General features: G+C 44.2%; 1 protein-coding gene across 3 annotated transcripts in view; it reads left to right on the top strand.

The window, feature by feature from the left end:
* LOC121533636 (polyamine-transporting ATPase 13A3) overlaps positions 1–15475 on the top strand; it is a 57204-nt gene that overhangs the window by 27225 nt on the left and 14504 nt on the right. For 2 of the 3 annotated variants that reach the window (XM_041839758.2, XM_045205363.1), the window contains 6 exons: positions 6177–6261; positions 7376–7549; positions 12306–12485; positions 12669–12739; positions 13910–13993; positions 14444–14513. In XM_041839758.2, coding sequence (XP_041695692.1) covers positions 6211–6261; positions 7376–7549; positions 12306–12485; positions 12669–12739; positions 13910–13993; positions 14444–14513 — 630 coding nt within the window. In that variant the 5' untranslated portion in view covers positions 6177–6210. The remainder of the gene's footprint in view (positions 1–6176; positions 6262–7375; positions 7550–12305; positions 12486–12668; positions 12740–13909; positions 13994–14443; positions 14514–15475) is intronic. The other variant, XM_045205364.1, reaches the window with a different exon arrangement.

The following is a 15475-nucleotide window of genomic DNA, read 5'->3' as shown; positions in this document are numbered from 1 at the left end:
TGTTGGAGTTGTGCCTGGCCATGCAGTCATGGGTGAACAGGGAGTACAGGAGAGGACGGAGCATGCACCCCTGAGGGGCCCCTGTGTCGGCTTGGCAGATGTGTTGTTACCTACCCTTACCACCTGGGGTGGCCCGTCAGGAAGTCCAGGATCCAGTTGCAGAGGGAGGTGTTTAGTCCCAGGGTCCTTATCTAAATGAAAATAAAGTTAAAATGTAAATTTATGTAGTCCTATTTAAACAGTTTTGACGGTTATTTTATTTTTGTGATGTCTTCATCCAGAAGTCAGTTACATGGTTATTGTATTACCGTCACAGCCCTAATTCAGGCTGTAACACAACAAAATGTGGAATACGTCAAGGTGTATGAATACATTCTGAAGGCACTATGTTTACTAGACATGCCAAAGAAACATTAACTACTCTATTCCTGTTTAGCCAGACTTAAAAGGTGAGGTATTGATGTTTTAGTCACAAGCAGAGAAACGTGTTAGGTTGGTTAGACCGTAGCCAGGCCTTTGTTTTATTAGTGCTGAAATATAGATTAAATGGTTGTATCTGTTCAGTATCCAGATGAATAATCCCCAGGTTATATGGCTGTAATATATAATTTTTTATGGTGACAAAATCAATGGATGACGCTACCTTTGCTCTGCTTTGTGCATTGACTCCAGTGCCAACCATCCAGCAATGTTTAACAATTAATGGCCTCAAAAGTCCCATACTGGTATACACTGTCTGGGACAAAACGACACACCATAGGGTGGCCTGCCCAGCAGCTTGCCGCCCGCCCTGGACTCCTGACATGCTGTAAAATAGTAGGAAGGGCTTGGTCCCAAGCAAAATATCCTGCTGTGTGCCAGGGAAAGAAAGGGCCAGAGTGCTGCGGGCAGATAAGATCCGGGCCGGGGGCCAGTGGCACAGTGCAGGGGGGGATGGCCCAACCCAGCGCCGGCCCTGACAGCCAGCCAGGGTCAGCCCTGCTGCTGAGTCCCCTTTTTTTCTCCCTCTCTCCCCTTTCACACTGTTCTCTCTCTGAGTCGCTCTCTCAATCTCTTTTCTCTTGTCGCTCCATTGTTGATACAACAGAATGTCCTGCCAAAAGCCCCTCTAAATCGCTGTTGGCCAGCCTGCCTCCCTCATGCATCTTTTTTTCCCCACCTTTGGGCCTTGAGAAAAGCCAGTCCCCTGAGAGCACAGGCAAAGTGTCTGCTCAGAGGCCTTGTTGGGGTAGGAATGGTCTTTGTAGTCTGTACCATGGAGATATACCCACACTCCATATGTGGAAGCAGCCGGCGCTGGGTGCACTTCAATGGGGCTCGACCTACATGAGGGGGGAAATATGTTGCTGCACTACTAATTAAACTGTTTGTGTGTAAAGAGGACACACCTAATAAAAGGTAAGAGAGGCTTTGATGATTATAATAACCACTGGCAGCATTGATGTCCAAAAAGCTTCTCTGTTTTCAATGACAAGTCTAATCCTGTAAAAGCGACTGAGCATTAGAGCTCTTTGTCCTTGAGAGCACTGTCTGTGTGTGCGCACAGCCCCCCCCCCCCGCTACAGATATACTGTACATTAATTAATCGCGATTCTCTCCAGTATGATATCTGACACCAGTCCAGCAATGGCGAAAGCCAGCCTGTTGTTTTTGTAGGGGGTGTGTGTTTTAAACGTGTGTGTTATCCCCCGTGCTGCAGCTAATCGCAGACATGCACGGGCTAGCCCGTTTCCTACCATAGCCCCCGCTCTCAGCAGTGAGCCCAGCGAAATCTCCCCCTCATCTGGCCATCCAGCACCGTACAACCGGCACATGTACGAAGAGAGGATGGACCTCCCTCTGGGTCAACCAGGCCTGCTATTATTTTTTCATGTTTTAATAAAGGTATTTTTAATATTTTCATTGCTGCCTAGTGCTCCTGGCACAATGCCCTTTCAATGCGGGGTCATTCAAACTGCTGCCATCATGCTGTGGTGGGCATCATGGAATCTCGCCAGGTCATCAATCGGGAAGCCTGGTTGGAATTCCAAGCCTTCTGTAGTGTGACTTCGGGGACCATCCCTATCATGTCAGGATATGAGAAAATATTCCATGGGTTATTTGGTTGGATTTCAGTCTGGGGCTGATATGGTGCTGATGTTGGAAGTTTTGATTGCGTTCCCTTTGTCTTCTTTGTGACTTTACATCCATAACATTGAGATACAAGTATAGTGAATAGATAAGTGTTTGTTTAGCCAGCTGCATGTTGAAGTTCTGTTGCATCTCTTGGTGCATCTTTGATTGTCTTTAATCTTTGGCTGTACTGGTTGATTCCAACTGCCCGTTGACCTTTTGACCCTGACATTCCCCTTCAAACCCTTAACTCTTCTGTACAGAGAGGTCAGGTTCCACTCATACAGATCATTGCAGAACACACAGACACACACTCGCAGTCCTGAGTCATCAGATGGGTGTTACTCAATACCCCCCATGCTTCTTCTCTCTCTCTCTCTCTCAGCTGTCCTCCAGGGCTGGCCAGGCTGTTGGGAAAGGAGCTTGTCACTGTCTGTGGGAGTGTTCCATACTGGGTGTCACAGCTGCACCACTCATGCTCTGTTTTAGGTGCTCTCCGGTCAACTGGCTGTCTGAGCCTGTAGAGATCTGCACAGGCAAACCCAGATTCATATGGCAAACTCAATGTCATACAGTAGGGCTACATACTCAATGGGTGTAACTTTTGTTGACAATTTCGATACCTTTTGGAAACAAAACACGTTTTATAAGGAGGATGGGATCCACCCAAATCATTTGGGTTCCTGGATATTTTTTACAGCATTATAAAGCTGCGTTGAGACTGACTTATCAATGACCCAATCCCAGCTCAGTTAATCCCTACCATTGTGACGCTGAGTTGTCATAATGCTTCAGCAAATGTACATTATACCAGGGTGTTGGTAGACACAATGTAAGTAACTGAATTTATGTCCCTCTAACTGCCCTGAATGCCACTGCTAAACCTACAGCTATTGTATGCAGTAATCATGTGCCTATGAACCAGATTTATACTGTTAACGCTGAGGCGGTGTGCCCTAGTAGGAAGTCCACTGTGTGCAGCTCACCCTGCACTAACATAAATAACATGAGCATATCTACTTCTGCTAAGCTTCCCAGTAAAGCAATGAAAACAAGTAAGCATCACATCTTTACTAATGCTGCATAAATTAGCTTGAACGCAGTATCCAGATCCATCGGATGTAGTGATCACAATATAGTAGCCATATCTTCCAAAGGCTGGGCCTAATATAGTGTATAAGAGGTCATACAATACGTTTTGTAGTGATTCCTATGTTGTTGAATATTTGTTGGTCCGTGGTGTGTAATGAGGAGCAAACAGACGCTGCACTTGACACATTTATGAAGTTGCTTATTCCAGTTACTAATAATCATGCACCCATTTAAGAAAATGACTGTAAAAACTGTTAAATCCCCGTGGATTGATGAGGAATTGAAAAATGTTATGGTTGAGAGGGATGAGGCAAAAGGAATGGCAAATAAGTCTGGCTGCACAACCGATTGGCAAACGTATTGCAAATAGACAAATCATGTGACTAAACTGAATAAAAAGAAGAAACTACACTATGAAACAAAGATAAATGACATAAAGAATGATAGTAAAAAGCTTTGGAGCACCTTAAATGAAATTTTGGGAAAAAAGGCAAACTCAGCTCCATCATTCATTGAATCAGATGGCTCATTCATCACAAAACCGACTGATATTGCCAACTACTTAATTTTTTTCATTGGCAAGATTAGCAAACTTAGGCATGACATGCCAGCAACAAACGCTGACCCTACACATCCAAGTATATCTGACCAAATTATGAAAGACAAGTGTTGTAATTTTGAATTCCGTAAAGTGAGTATGGAAGAGGTTCATTTTTTTGTTGTCCATCAACAATGACAAGCCACCGGGGTGTGACAACTTGGATGGAAAATTACTGAGGATAATAGCAGATGGAATTGCCACTCATATTTGACATTTTCAATTTAAGCCTACTAGAAACTGTGTGACCCAGGCCTGGAGGGAAGCAAAAGTAAATCCGCTACCTAAGAATAGTAGTAAAGCCCCCTTTACTGGCTCAAATAGCCGACCAATCAGCCTGTTACCAACCCTTAGTAAACTTTGGGAAAAAATGGTGTTTGACCAGATACAATGCTATTTTACAGCAACAAATTAACATACTTTCAGCACGCTTATAGGGAAGGACATTCAACAAGCGCAGCACTTACACAAATTACTGATGATTGGCTGAGAGAAATTGATGATAAAAAGATTGTGGGGGCTGTTTTGTTAGACCAGTGCGGCTTTTGACATTATCGATCATAGTCTGCTGCTGGAAAAACGTATGTGTTATTGCTTTACACCCCCTGCTATATTGTGGATAAAAGAGTTACCTGTCTAACAGAACACAGAGGGTGTTCTTTAATGGAAGCCTCTCCAACATAATCCAGGTAGAATCAGGAATTCCCCAGGGCAGCTGTCTAGGCCCCTTACTTTTTTCAAGGTTTACTAACGACATGCCATTGGCTTTGAGTAAATGTATGCGGATGACTCAACACTATAAACGTCAGCTACTACAGCGACTGAAATGACTGCAACACTTAACAAAGAGCTGCAGTTAGTTTCAGAGTGGGTGGCAAGGAATAAGTTAGTCCTAAATATTTCTACAACTAAAAGCATTGTATTTGGGACAAATCATTCACTAAACCTCAACTAAATCTTGTAATAAATAATGTGGAAATTGAGCAGTTGAGGTGACTGTCATGGTCAAAACATATTGATACAACAGTAGCTAAGATGGGGAGAAGTCTGTCCGTAATAAAGTGCTGCTCTACATTCTTAACAGCACTATCAACAAGGCAGGTCCTACAGGCCCTAGTTTTGTTGCACCTGGACTACTGTTCAGTCGTGTGGTCAGGTGCCACAAAAAGGGACTTAGGAAAATTGCAATTGGCTCAGAACAGGGCAGCACGGCTGGCCCTTGGATGTACACAGAGAGCTAACATTAATAATATGCATGTCAATCTCTCCTGGCTCAAAGTGAAGGAGAGATTGACTTCATCACTACTTGTATTTGTGAGGGGTATTGACATGTTGAATGCACTGCGCTGTCTGTTTGAACTACTGGCGCACAGCTATGACACCCATGCATACCGCACAAGACATGCCACAAGAGGTCTCTTCACAGTCCCCAAGTCCAGAACAGACTATGGGAGGCGCACAGTACTACATAGAGCCATGACTACATGGAACTATATTCCACATCAAGTACCTGATGCAAGCAGTAAAATTAGATTTAAAAAACATATACAAATACACCTTATGGAACAGCAGGGACTGTGAAGCAACACAAACATAGGCACAGACACATGCATACACACACAATAACATACGCACTATACACACACACGTACACATGGATTTTGTATTGTAGGTATGTGGTGGAGTAGGGGCCTGAGGGCACACAGTGTGTTGTGAATGTATTGTAATGTTTTTAAAATTGTATAAGCTGCCTTAATTTTGCTGGACCCCCCCTTGTTTTTACGCTGCTGCTACTCACTGTTTATTATCTATACATAATCACTTTACCTCTACCTGCATGCACAAATTACCTTGACTAACCTGCATATTGACTCGGTACCGGTACCCCCTGTATATAGCCTCGTTATTGTTATTTTATTGTGTTACTTTTTATTTAACATTGTTACTTTAGTTTATATAGTAATTATTTTCTTAACTCTATTTCTTCTACTGCATTGTTTAAGGGCTTGTAAGTAAGCATTTCACGGTAAGGTCTACACCTGTTGTATTCAGCGCATGTGAAAAAAATAAAATTTGATTTGATTTTGATTTGGCCAACTCAAGAGTAGGACAGCATGTTTTTTTTAGAGTATTCCAGCCCTGTCCAGTCTATTCTAGTTTATCATTCATTCAGTTGTCCAACTGTGCGTATATGGCTCTGGTTTCAGTCACTGCACAGGTGGTGTGGTTCATCTCATTGGTCTCACTTGAAGGTTGAGTCATGTTCTGGTATGCACTGGGTTGGACACATACTCTGAGATGTACTCATGCCTTCGTACTGGGGTAGAATCACATTCTCATGTAGTGGTGTCATTGTGCTCTTGTTTCAATGAAGCTGTGCTCAGTGGGCTTGGTGACTCGTCTGCAGAATGGCGAAAGAAGACCTGACGATTGTGAACAAGGATGAGGAGGATGAGATGGTGTGTTCCCTCATTTTATTACCTCTTTCTACCTTACCCCCCCCTTTCCTTCACTCAATCACACTCGCACGGCCCTGCTACTCTACAGCCATCGGGAGTCCGGCATTGCCATCAGCCATTGAGGGAATGCTGTCATTGAAAGCTGCTATACTGCCAGTGTTGCGCTCGCACTGCGTCACGTCCAATGGCAGCGTCCAACTCAAGAATCGCTGAATTAAAGTAATGAGAAATAGTTAATTTTGGTTGCATATGGCCTCCAAGAAGCTACTAGCTAGCAGAAACTCTAGCTAGCTAGCTACATTGACTATTTTCACAATGTAAACAAAAGCAACTTGTGTAATTAGAGGATCATTTAGTACAACCATTAGCAATAATTGAATGAGTACTTGCGATAAACTGGACCAAAGCTATTGTACTTACGCATTATCGATGAATATGGTACAAAACAACGCGCTCTGTGTAGCAGGTAGAGCGTCACATTGACGCAACACTGATGGCAAACTCATATAGTGGAGTTGAAGTGTCTCTCGCTCTCTCCGTGTCTCTTGCTCTCTCGCGCTTTCCCTCTATCTGTCGCTTGCTCTCTCCATATCTCTTGCGCTCGCTCTCTCTCCGTCTCTCACTCGCTTTCGCTGTCTCTCGCTCGCTCTCTCTCCGTCTCTCGCGCGCTCTCTCTCCGTCTCACCCGCTCCGTCTCTCGCTCTAGTGCGCTCTATCGCTCTCTCTCTGTCCATCTGTCGCTCTCTCTCTCTCTCCATTTGTCACTCTCTCTCCACCTGTCTCTCTCTCCCTCTCCATCTGTCTCTCTCCATCTGTCGCTCTCTCTCTCTATCTGTCGCTCTCTCTCTCCATCTGTTGCTCTCGCTCTCTCTCCGTCGCTCTCTCTCTCCGTCTCTCGCTCTAGCGCTCTCTCGCGCAAGCGCAGCCTGGCTAGCTTCTGCCCCCTTGAGAAGATTCAGACAAATTACTAAACAGACTTGATTCTCTCAATCCGTAGTATGATGTGAGACACATTTGAAAGAAGTACTGAAAAAGTACAGTTTCGGTATACCATGCAACACTAATATGAACTACAGCTTTAACCATCCCCTCTCCCCACCTTGGCCCACTCTAGGAGCTCCAGGGGTACCGTGTGTGTCGGTGGCGTGTGGCGGTGGTTGGTCTTTTGGTGCTCTGTACGGGGGGCTTCCTCCTGCTGCTGCTCTACTGGATGCCAGAATGGTGTGTGAAGGCCACCTGTAGCCGGACCACCATCAGAGAGGCCGAAGTTGTGCTGCTCCAATCAACCGTAAGTCATTGTCCTCATTACTATGGCAGCAACCATTCTCGATATTTCAGTAACACTTTATTTTAAAGTAGATATATCAGCCACCAATTTGTAGTTAATAAAAAGCATAAACTCCCATAGGCCTATTTCCCGTGGGATCATGGCACATGCTTTCTCTTTAAAATGCAATGTTGGCCTACAATGAACCCATGTTATCCATATACAGTGCCTTCAGAAAGTATTCAGACCCCTTGACTTTTTACACATTTTATGTTACAGCCTTATTCTAAAAATGAATTTAAAAATGTTTCCCTCATCAATCTACACAAAATACCCCAGAATGACAAAGCCACATTTGTTTATTTTTTTAAATTTAATTTTAGCAAATGTATTACAAATAAAAAACGGAAATATCAGATTTACATAAGTATCTTTACCCAGTACTTTGTTGAAGCACCTTTTGGCAGTGATTACAGCATCGAGTCTTCTTAGGTATGACGCTACAAGCTTGGGACACCTATATTGGGGAGTTTCTCCCATTCTTCCCTGCAGATCCTCTCAAGCTCTGTCAGGTTGGATGGGGAGTGTTGCTGAACAGCTATTTTCAGTTCTCTCCAGAGATGTTCGATCGGGTTCAATTTCGGGCTCTGGCTGGGTCACTCAAGGACATTCAGACACTTGTCTCGAAGCCACTCCTGCGTTGTCTTGGCTGTGTGCTTAGGGTTGTTGTCCTGTTGGAAGGTGAAACTTTGCCCTAGTCTGAGGTCCTGAGCGCTCTGGAGCAGGCTTTCATCAAGGATCTCTCTGTACTTTGCTCTGTTCATCTTTGCCTCGATCCTGACTAGCTCCTGTTACGCACGCCTCTCGGAAGAGGGAACGCAACACCCTGCTACAACTCAACTCTCCGTGGTGTGAAATGGGTATGGGACTGTAGGTGTGAGTAAGGATGACAAAAGGCAGAGAATACCGTTAACAGGGAATTTATTCCTTCGCACGGTAAGTTTGGGGAAAAGGGGCTGGACGGAACCAAAGCAAAGAAAGTAAATATCAAAGCCCCCTCTCCTACCTTACCTGCCTACCCACTACTTACTTAACTAGCACCACCTGGTGCACTAACCAAAATACAAGGGATGGTCCGCCCAGGTCTTTCCTAGTGTGCATAGACAGTCAACTTCTACGGGTAATGTATGCCCGCGGGCCTCTTGCCTAAGCACTCCCTAGGTGCCTTCCCTTTCCCCCCTTGGGAACAAATGAAACAAAAATAGCACAAACTGGTTCACAACAAAAACCTGAGAAAAAAACTAACTCAGGACATTAAAGAAACTCTGAGCCACAAACTAACACAAAACATTACAATCAGCTCTCACAGCAACAACTACACAGTACATACCAAATGTCTTAGCAACAACCAACATGCTACAACTCTCAGCAATTCTGGTTCCCCTTCCCTCTTCTGAGCAACAGAACTGGGGCTTATATAGCTTCAGAAGGAGTTGGTAATTGGAGACAGCTGCATCCTGACGAGGGCGCAGGGTCAGCTCTCCAATCATCAATGTTCATTGACCAATCAGCTGCTTGTTGGGGAATTTCAGGAACCCATTTCCTGAAATACATACATGAAAATACACAACCTACAACACAGAAACTGGGGAACGTAACAGCTCCCAGTCCCTGCCGCTGAAAAACATCCCCACAGCATGATGCTGCTGCCACCACCATGCTTCACCGTAGGGATGGTGCCAGTTCTTGGTCACCTCCCTGACCAAGGCCCTTCTCCCCGGATTTCTCAGTTTGGCTGGGCGGCCAGCTCTAGGTAGAGTCTTGGTGGTTCCAAACTTCTTCCATTTAAGTTGATGGAGGCCACTGTGTTCTTGGAATTTCAAAGCTGCAGAATTTTTTTGGTACCCTTCCCCAGATCTTTGCCTCGACACAATCCTGTCTCGGAGCTCTACGTACAATTCCTTCAACCTCATGGCTTGGTTTTTGCTCTGACATGCACAGTCAACTGTGGGACCTTATATAGACAGGTGTGTGCCTTTCCAAATCATGTCCAATCAATTGGATTTACCGCAGGTGGACTCCAATCAAGTTGTAGAAACATCTGAAGGATGATCAATGGAAACAGAATGCACCTGAGCTCAATTTTGGGTCTCATAGCAAGGGGTCTGAATACTTATGTAAATACAGTGGGCTCCAAAATTACTGGCACCCCTGACTGGCAATGCACAAACAATACTTAAAAAAATATAAACAATATAATTATAGAGAAACTCAAAATACCAACATGTGAGAAATACTGTACTATATTAATGTTTCAATGGAACCAACCAAAATCATTTATTGGTTTCACAATTAATGGCACCCTTAAAGATTATTGTAAATAACATCTACCAAAATTAAACCAGGAATTAAATTCCACAAGTCTTAAGGAACTATATTGAGCCAATACCTCACTTCCTGTTTCACTAGGGTATAAAAATGAGGTAACACGCATGCAATATCCCTTTGTCATCCAACACCATGAAGAAAACAAAAGAACTGGCAGTTCAAAAGAGACAGACAGATGGTTGTAGACCTTCATAAATCTGGTAATGACTACAAGAAGATCCACAAACGATTGAATATACCACTGAGCACTGTCAGGGCAATTATTAAAAATCAAAAAAATATATGGAACAGTTGAAAACCTCACGGGTAGAGGACGCAAATACATTTTGCCCCCCAGGATAGGGAGGAGGATGGTGAGAGAAGCAACAAAATCCCCAAGAATCACTATGAAAGAATTGCAGGCCTTGGTGGCGTCTTTGGGTCACCAGGTTTCAAAAAGCACCATCAGACGCCACCTCCACAACCACAGGCTCTTTGGAAGGGTTGCCAGAAGAAAGCCCTTTCTGACCCCAAGACACAGACGCAAGCGCTTGGAGTTTGCCAAACATCATTTAAATTATGACTGGAAGAAGGTGCTCTGGTCAGATGAGACCAAAATTGAACGTTTTGGTCAGATACAGCATCGGCATGTTTGGCGTCGAAACAGAGATGCATACAAGGAGAGGCACCTCATACCCACAGTGAAATATGGTGGTGGGTCAGTGATGTTTTGGGGCTGTTTTTAATTCCAGAGGTCCAGGGGCACTGGTTAAGATTGATGGCATAATGAATTTCACCAAGTATCAGGCAATTTTGGCTGACAATCTGGTTGCCTCTGCCAGAAGGCTGGGACTTGGCCGTAGGTGGACTTTCCAACAAGACAATGACCCAAAACATACCTCAAGATCCACACAGAAATGGTTCTGTGACATCAAAGTCAATGTTCTGCCATGGCCATCTCAGTCGCCGGACCTCAATCCAATCGAAAATCTGTGGGCTGAGTTGAAGAGGGCAGTTGATAAGCGCAAACCCAATAATGTGAAGGATCTTGAAAGGATCTGCATAGAGGAATGGTCCAAAATCCCTCCAAATGTGTTCCTTAACCTTGTCAAACATTACAGGAAAAGACTCCGTGCTGTTATCCTTGCCAGAGATGGTTGCACTAAGTACTAAATGAGGAGTGCCAATAATTATGAAACCTTGATTTTGGTGACATTTATTTTGTATTAAATAATTGTATGATTTTGGTTGGTTCCACTGAAACATTAAGTACAGTATTTCTCACATGTTGGTATTTTGAGTTTCTCTATAATTATATTGTTTATATTTTCTAAAGTATTGTTTGTGCATTTCCAGTCAGGGGTGCCAGTAATTTTGGAGCCCACTGTAAGGTATTTCTGTTTTATTATTTTTAATAAATTGGCTAAAATTTCTAAAAAACTGTTTTCGCTTTGTCATTATGGGGTTATTGTGTGTAGATTGCTAAGGAAAATGGTTTATTTAATCCATTTTAGAATAAGGCTGTAATGTAACAATGTGGAAAAAGTCAAGGGGTCTGAATACTTTCCGAAGGCACTGTACAGGTAACTGCCAAAATAATGGAGACACTTGAGTAAATGAGGGCTACAAAGTATGTTGAAAGCAGGTGCTTCTACACAGCTGTGGTTCCTGAGTTCATTAAGCAATTATATCCCATCATGCTTAGGGACATGTATAAAATTCTGGGCAGGCCATTATTTTGGCTACCTTGGCTATGCCCCCATAGGATGACAAATGTCCCCATCCACAGGGCTTGAGTGGTCACTGGATGGTTTGATGAGCATGAAAATGATGTAAACCATATGCCATGATCATCTCAGTCACCAGATCTCAACCCAATTGAACACTTATGGGAGATTCTGGAGTGGCGCCTGAGACAGCTAGAATTTGTAGCTCGCACTGATGCGACCACATCAAAGCGTGGAGGTGTAATTTACACCTCTCTAGTGTGTAAATTACACCTCCACGCTGTAATTTAGTGCTTATTTGACTCATTTATATACCTTGCTTTATTTGAAAGGATTTTAGGGTTAGTTTAAGAGTGGGGGATTACAGGGCAGTGGGTCATCATGAGATTTTACGCACAGGCCCGCCATAGACTATAAGCGCAGCAGTTCAGTTGATACTCTACCGTGGATTAATATTACTATTGTGATGAATAATTGTCATGGTAATTTAGAATGTCCCGTCAATGAGCATTGTGGGTAGAAAAATACAAAACCAGGATAATGCATCAAAATTTACAAGAGCAAACTCTCCCTCAATGAATCATAAGCTGTTCACATACAAAGGCTTTTTTTATTTTTCTTCACTAAGTACGGGAATACAAGAGAACCTGTCACAGCTGATGGTGTACGTGTGTGTTTCTCAGGATGAGTTTAAGCGCTGGTTCCTAGCCAAGGTGCGTGTGATGCTGGCCCCCGGGAGGAACCCCTTTGACAGCCTGGAGACCCAGACCACTCCCCCCATGGCCAACGGACACTCCCCCCACCCCTCGGACAGCCCCGCCCAGGAGTTCAACAGGAAGTACGCCGAGTACCAGCCCACTCAGGTAATAACACGTGATGGCACACACAATAACACGCATGGATACATGGATGGTCTTTTTAAATTATTTTACCTGTCTCTGTCTCACACGCTCACAAAAGTATACACTTTCATGGTCAATTGGGGGGGGGGGGCACACAAAGTTTCTGTTAAAAACTTCTGTTAATAACGTTGTCTTTTTTTTCAGATTCGCTATTTTACACTCCATAGCACAAAGTACTACTGGAACGACGAGGTCCAGAATTTTGAAGTATTAACGTAAGCAATTTAACGGACCATAATTATATTCAGTGACCTGGAAACATTTCTGAAGTTGCAGTGCATTCGGAAAGTATTCAGACCCCTTCACTTTTTCCACATTTTGTTATGTTACAGCCTTATCAATCTACACACAATACCACATAATGACAAAGCGAAAAAACACGTTTTTAGAAATGTTTGCAAATAAAAAAGAACGAACCACCAAGACTCTTCCTAGAGCTGGCCGTATGGCCAAACTGAGCATTCAGTGGAGAAGTGCCTTGGTCAGGGAGGTGACCAAGAAACCCCATGGTCACTCTGACAGAGCTCCAGAGTTCCTCTGTGGGGACGGGAGAACCTTCCAGAAGGCCAACCATCTCTGCAGCATGCCACCAATCAGGCCTTTATGGTAGAGTGGCCAGACGGAAGCCACTCCTCAGTAAAAGGCACATGACAGCCCGCTTGGAGTTTGCCAAAAGGCACCTAAATGACTCTCAGACCATGAGAAACAAGATTCTGGTCTGATGAAACCAAGATTGAACTCTTTGGCCTGAATGCCCAGCGTCACGTCTGGAGGATACCTGGCACCATCCCTACGGTGAAGCATGATTGTGGCAGCATCATGCTGCGGGGATGTTTTTCAGTGGCAGGGACTGAGACTAGTCAGGATCGAGGGGAAAGATGAACGGAGCAAAGTACAGAGAGATCCTTGATGAAAACCTGCTACAGAGCGCTCAGGACCTCAGATTGGGGTCAAGGTTCCCCTTCCAACAGGACAACGACCCTAAGCACACAGCCAAGACAACGCAGGAGTGTCTTCGGACAAGTCTCTGAATGTCCTTGAGTGGCCCAGCCAGAGCCCGAAATTGAACCCGACCAAACATCTCTGGAGAGACCTGAAAATAGCTGTGCAGCGACAACCTGACAGAGCTTGAGAGGATCTGCAGAGAAGAATGGGAGAAACTCCCCAAATACAGGTGTGCCAAGCTAGTAGCGTCATACCCAAGAAGACTCGAGGCTGTAATTGCTACCAAAGGTGCTTCAACAAAGTACTAAGTAAAGGGTCTGAATACTTATGTAAATGTGATATTTCTGTTTTTTAATGTGTGTATCCAAGCAAATGTGTTCCAATGGAGGACTCTTGTTTCCCCTCCTTCATACATGCGTGCCCACACACACACACCACAGGGGCTTGGAGGACCTGGAGGTGACCTGTTCCAACATCCACTCAGAACACAGCACGGGGCTCACCAGCAACCAGCAGGAGTACAGGTATACTATTACACTTTACCCTCAACTGGATTCCGGACTACAGCAACTACTACAGCTTATTGAATAACCCTGGGGTTTGCCCTTCCTATGATAGATTCACCACCCCCATCCCCCAGTGCCAGACTTCATAACTGCCGGCCACAGCAGTACCTCTGTCACCTTAGACGACCGGACATCCATAGCCCAGTCACCTAACAAAGCCCTGACAACACCTTATAATAGCCCTGCTGTCAGTCTGCCCAGAACTGGCCTACTGCTCCCCATGTGTCACTTACCCAGCGTCTAGTGTGTGTGTGTTGAGAGTGGGACTCTGACCTACTTAATGTAGCACTGTCAGTGTCACACCTTATCAAGGGTTTTATTACAACCCTTTACAACTGTTTGTTATAGTGTAATGAGTTGTTAGTGTTTGAACTAAATGTTGAACCTTTCTCTCATTCTTTCCCACAGGAGACTGTTTTTCGGAGTGAATGAAATTGCAGTGAAAGTGCCTTCAGTTTTCAAGCTGCTAATCAAAGAGGTAGGAGAGGTTTTGGGGTTTCAATGGGAATAAGGTATTCATATCCACTACTTACATCCTCAAAAAGTTCTACAGCTGCAACATCGAGAGCATCCTGACTGGTTGCATCACCGCCTGGTATGGCAACTGCTCGGCCTCCGACCGCAAGGCACTACAGACGGTAGTGCGTACGGCCCAGTACATCACTGGGGCTAAGCTTCCTGCCATCCAGAACCTCTATACCAGTCGGTGTCAGAGGAAGGCCCTAAAAATTGTCAGAGACTCCAGCCATCCTAGTCATAGACTGTTCTCTCTGCTACCGCATGGCAAGCGGTACCGGAGCGCCAAGTCTAGGTCCAAAAGGCTTCTTAACAGCTTCTACCCCCAAGCCATAAGACTCCTGAACAGCTAATCATGGCTACCCGGACTATTTGCACTGCCCCCCCACCCCCACCCCGTCCCCCTTTTTTACTCTGCTGCTACTCTGTTTATTATTTATGCATAGTCACTTTAACTCTACCCACATGTACATATTACCTCGACTAACCGGTGCCTCCGCACATTGACTCTGTACTGGTACCCCCTGTATATAGCCTCCCTAATGTTATTTTATTTTACTGCTGCTCTTTAATTATTTGCAATTTTTTATTTTTTACTGATCAATTTTTTTTCTTAACACTTTTTTTTCTTTTCGTAACTGCATTGTTGGTTAAGGGCTTGTAAGTAAGCATTTCACTGTTGTATTCGGCGCATGTGGCAAATAAAATTTGATTTGATCTGATTTTAAAGGATGCTTGATGTTCTTGCCATAGATCCTTTTTCATTTTCTCTGAGAACTAATTGATATCATAAGCCTACACTGAGCATACAAAACATTAGGAACACCTCTTTCCATGACATACTGACCAGGTGAATCCAGGTGAAAGCTATTCTCCCTTATTATTATCACCTGTTAAATTCACTTCAATGAATGTAGATGAAGG

This window comes from Coregonus clupeaformis, chromosome 20 (assembly GCF_020615455.1).
Source record: "Coregonus clupeaformis isolate EN_2021a chromosome 20, ASM2061545v1, whole genome shotgun sequence".
In the NCBI taxonomy this organism is placed as follows: domain Eukaryota; kingdom Metazoa; phylum Chordata; class Actinopteri; order Salmoniformes; family Salmonidae; genus Coregonus; species Coregonus clupeaformis.
Note: the sequence above shows the minus strand (reverse complement) of the source record. Positions and strands in the feature narration are given on the sequence as shown.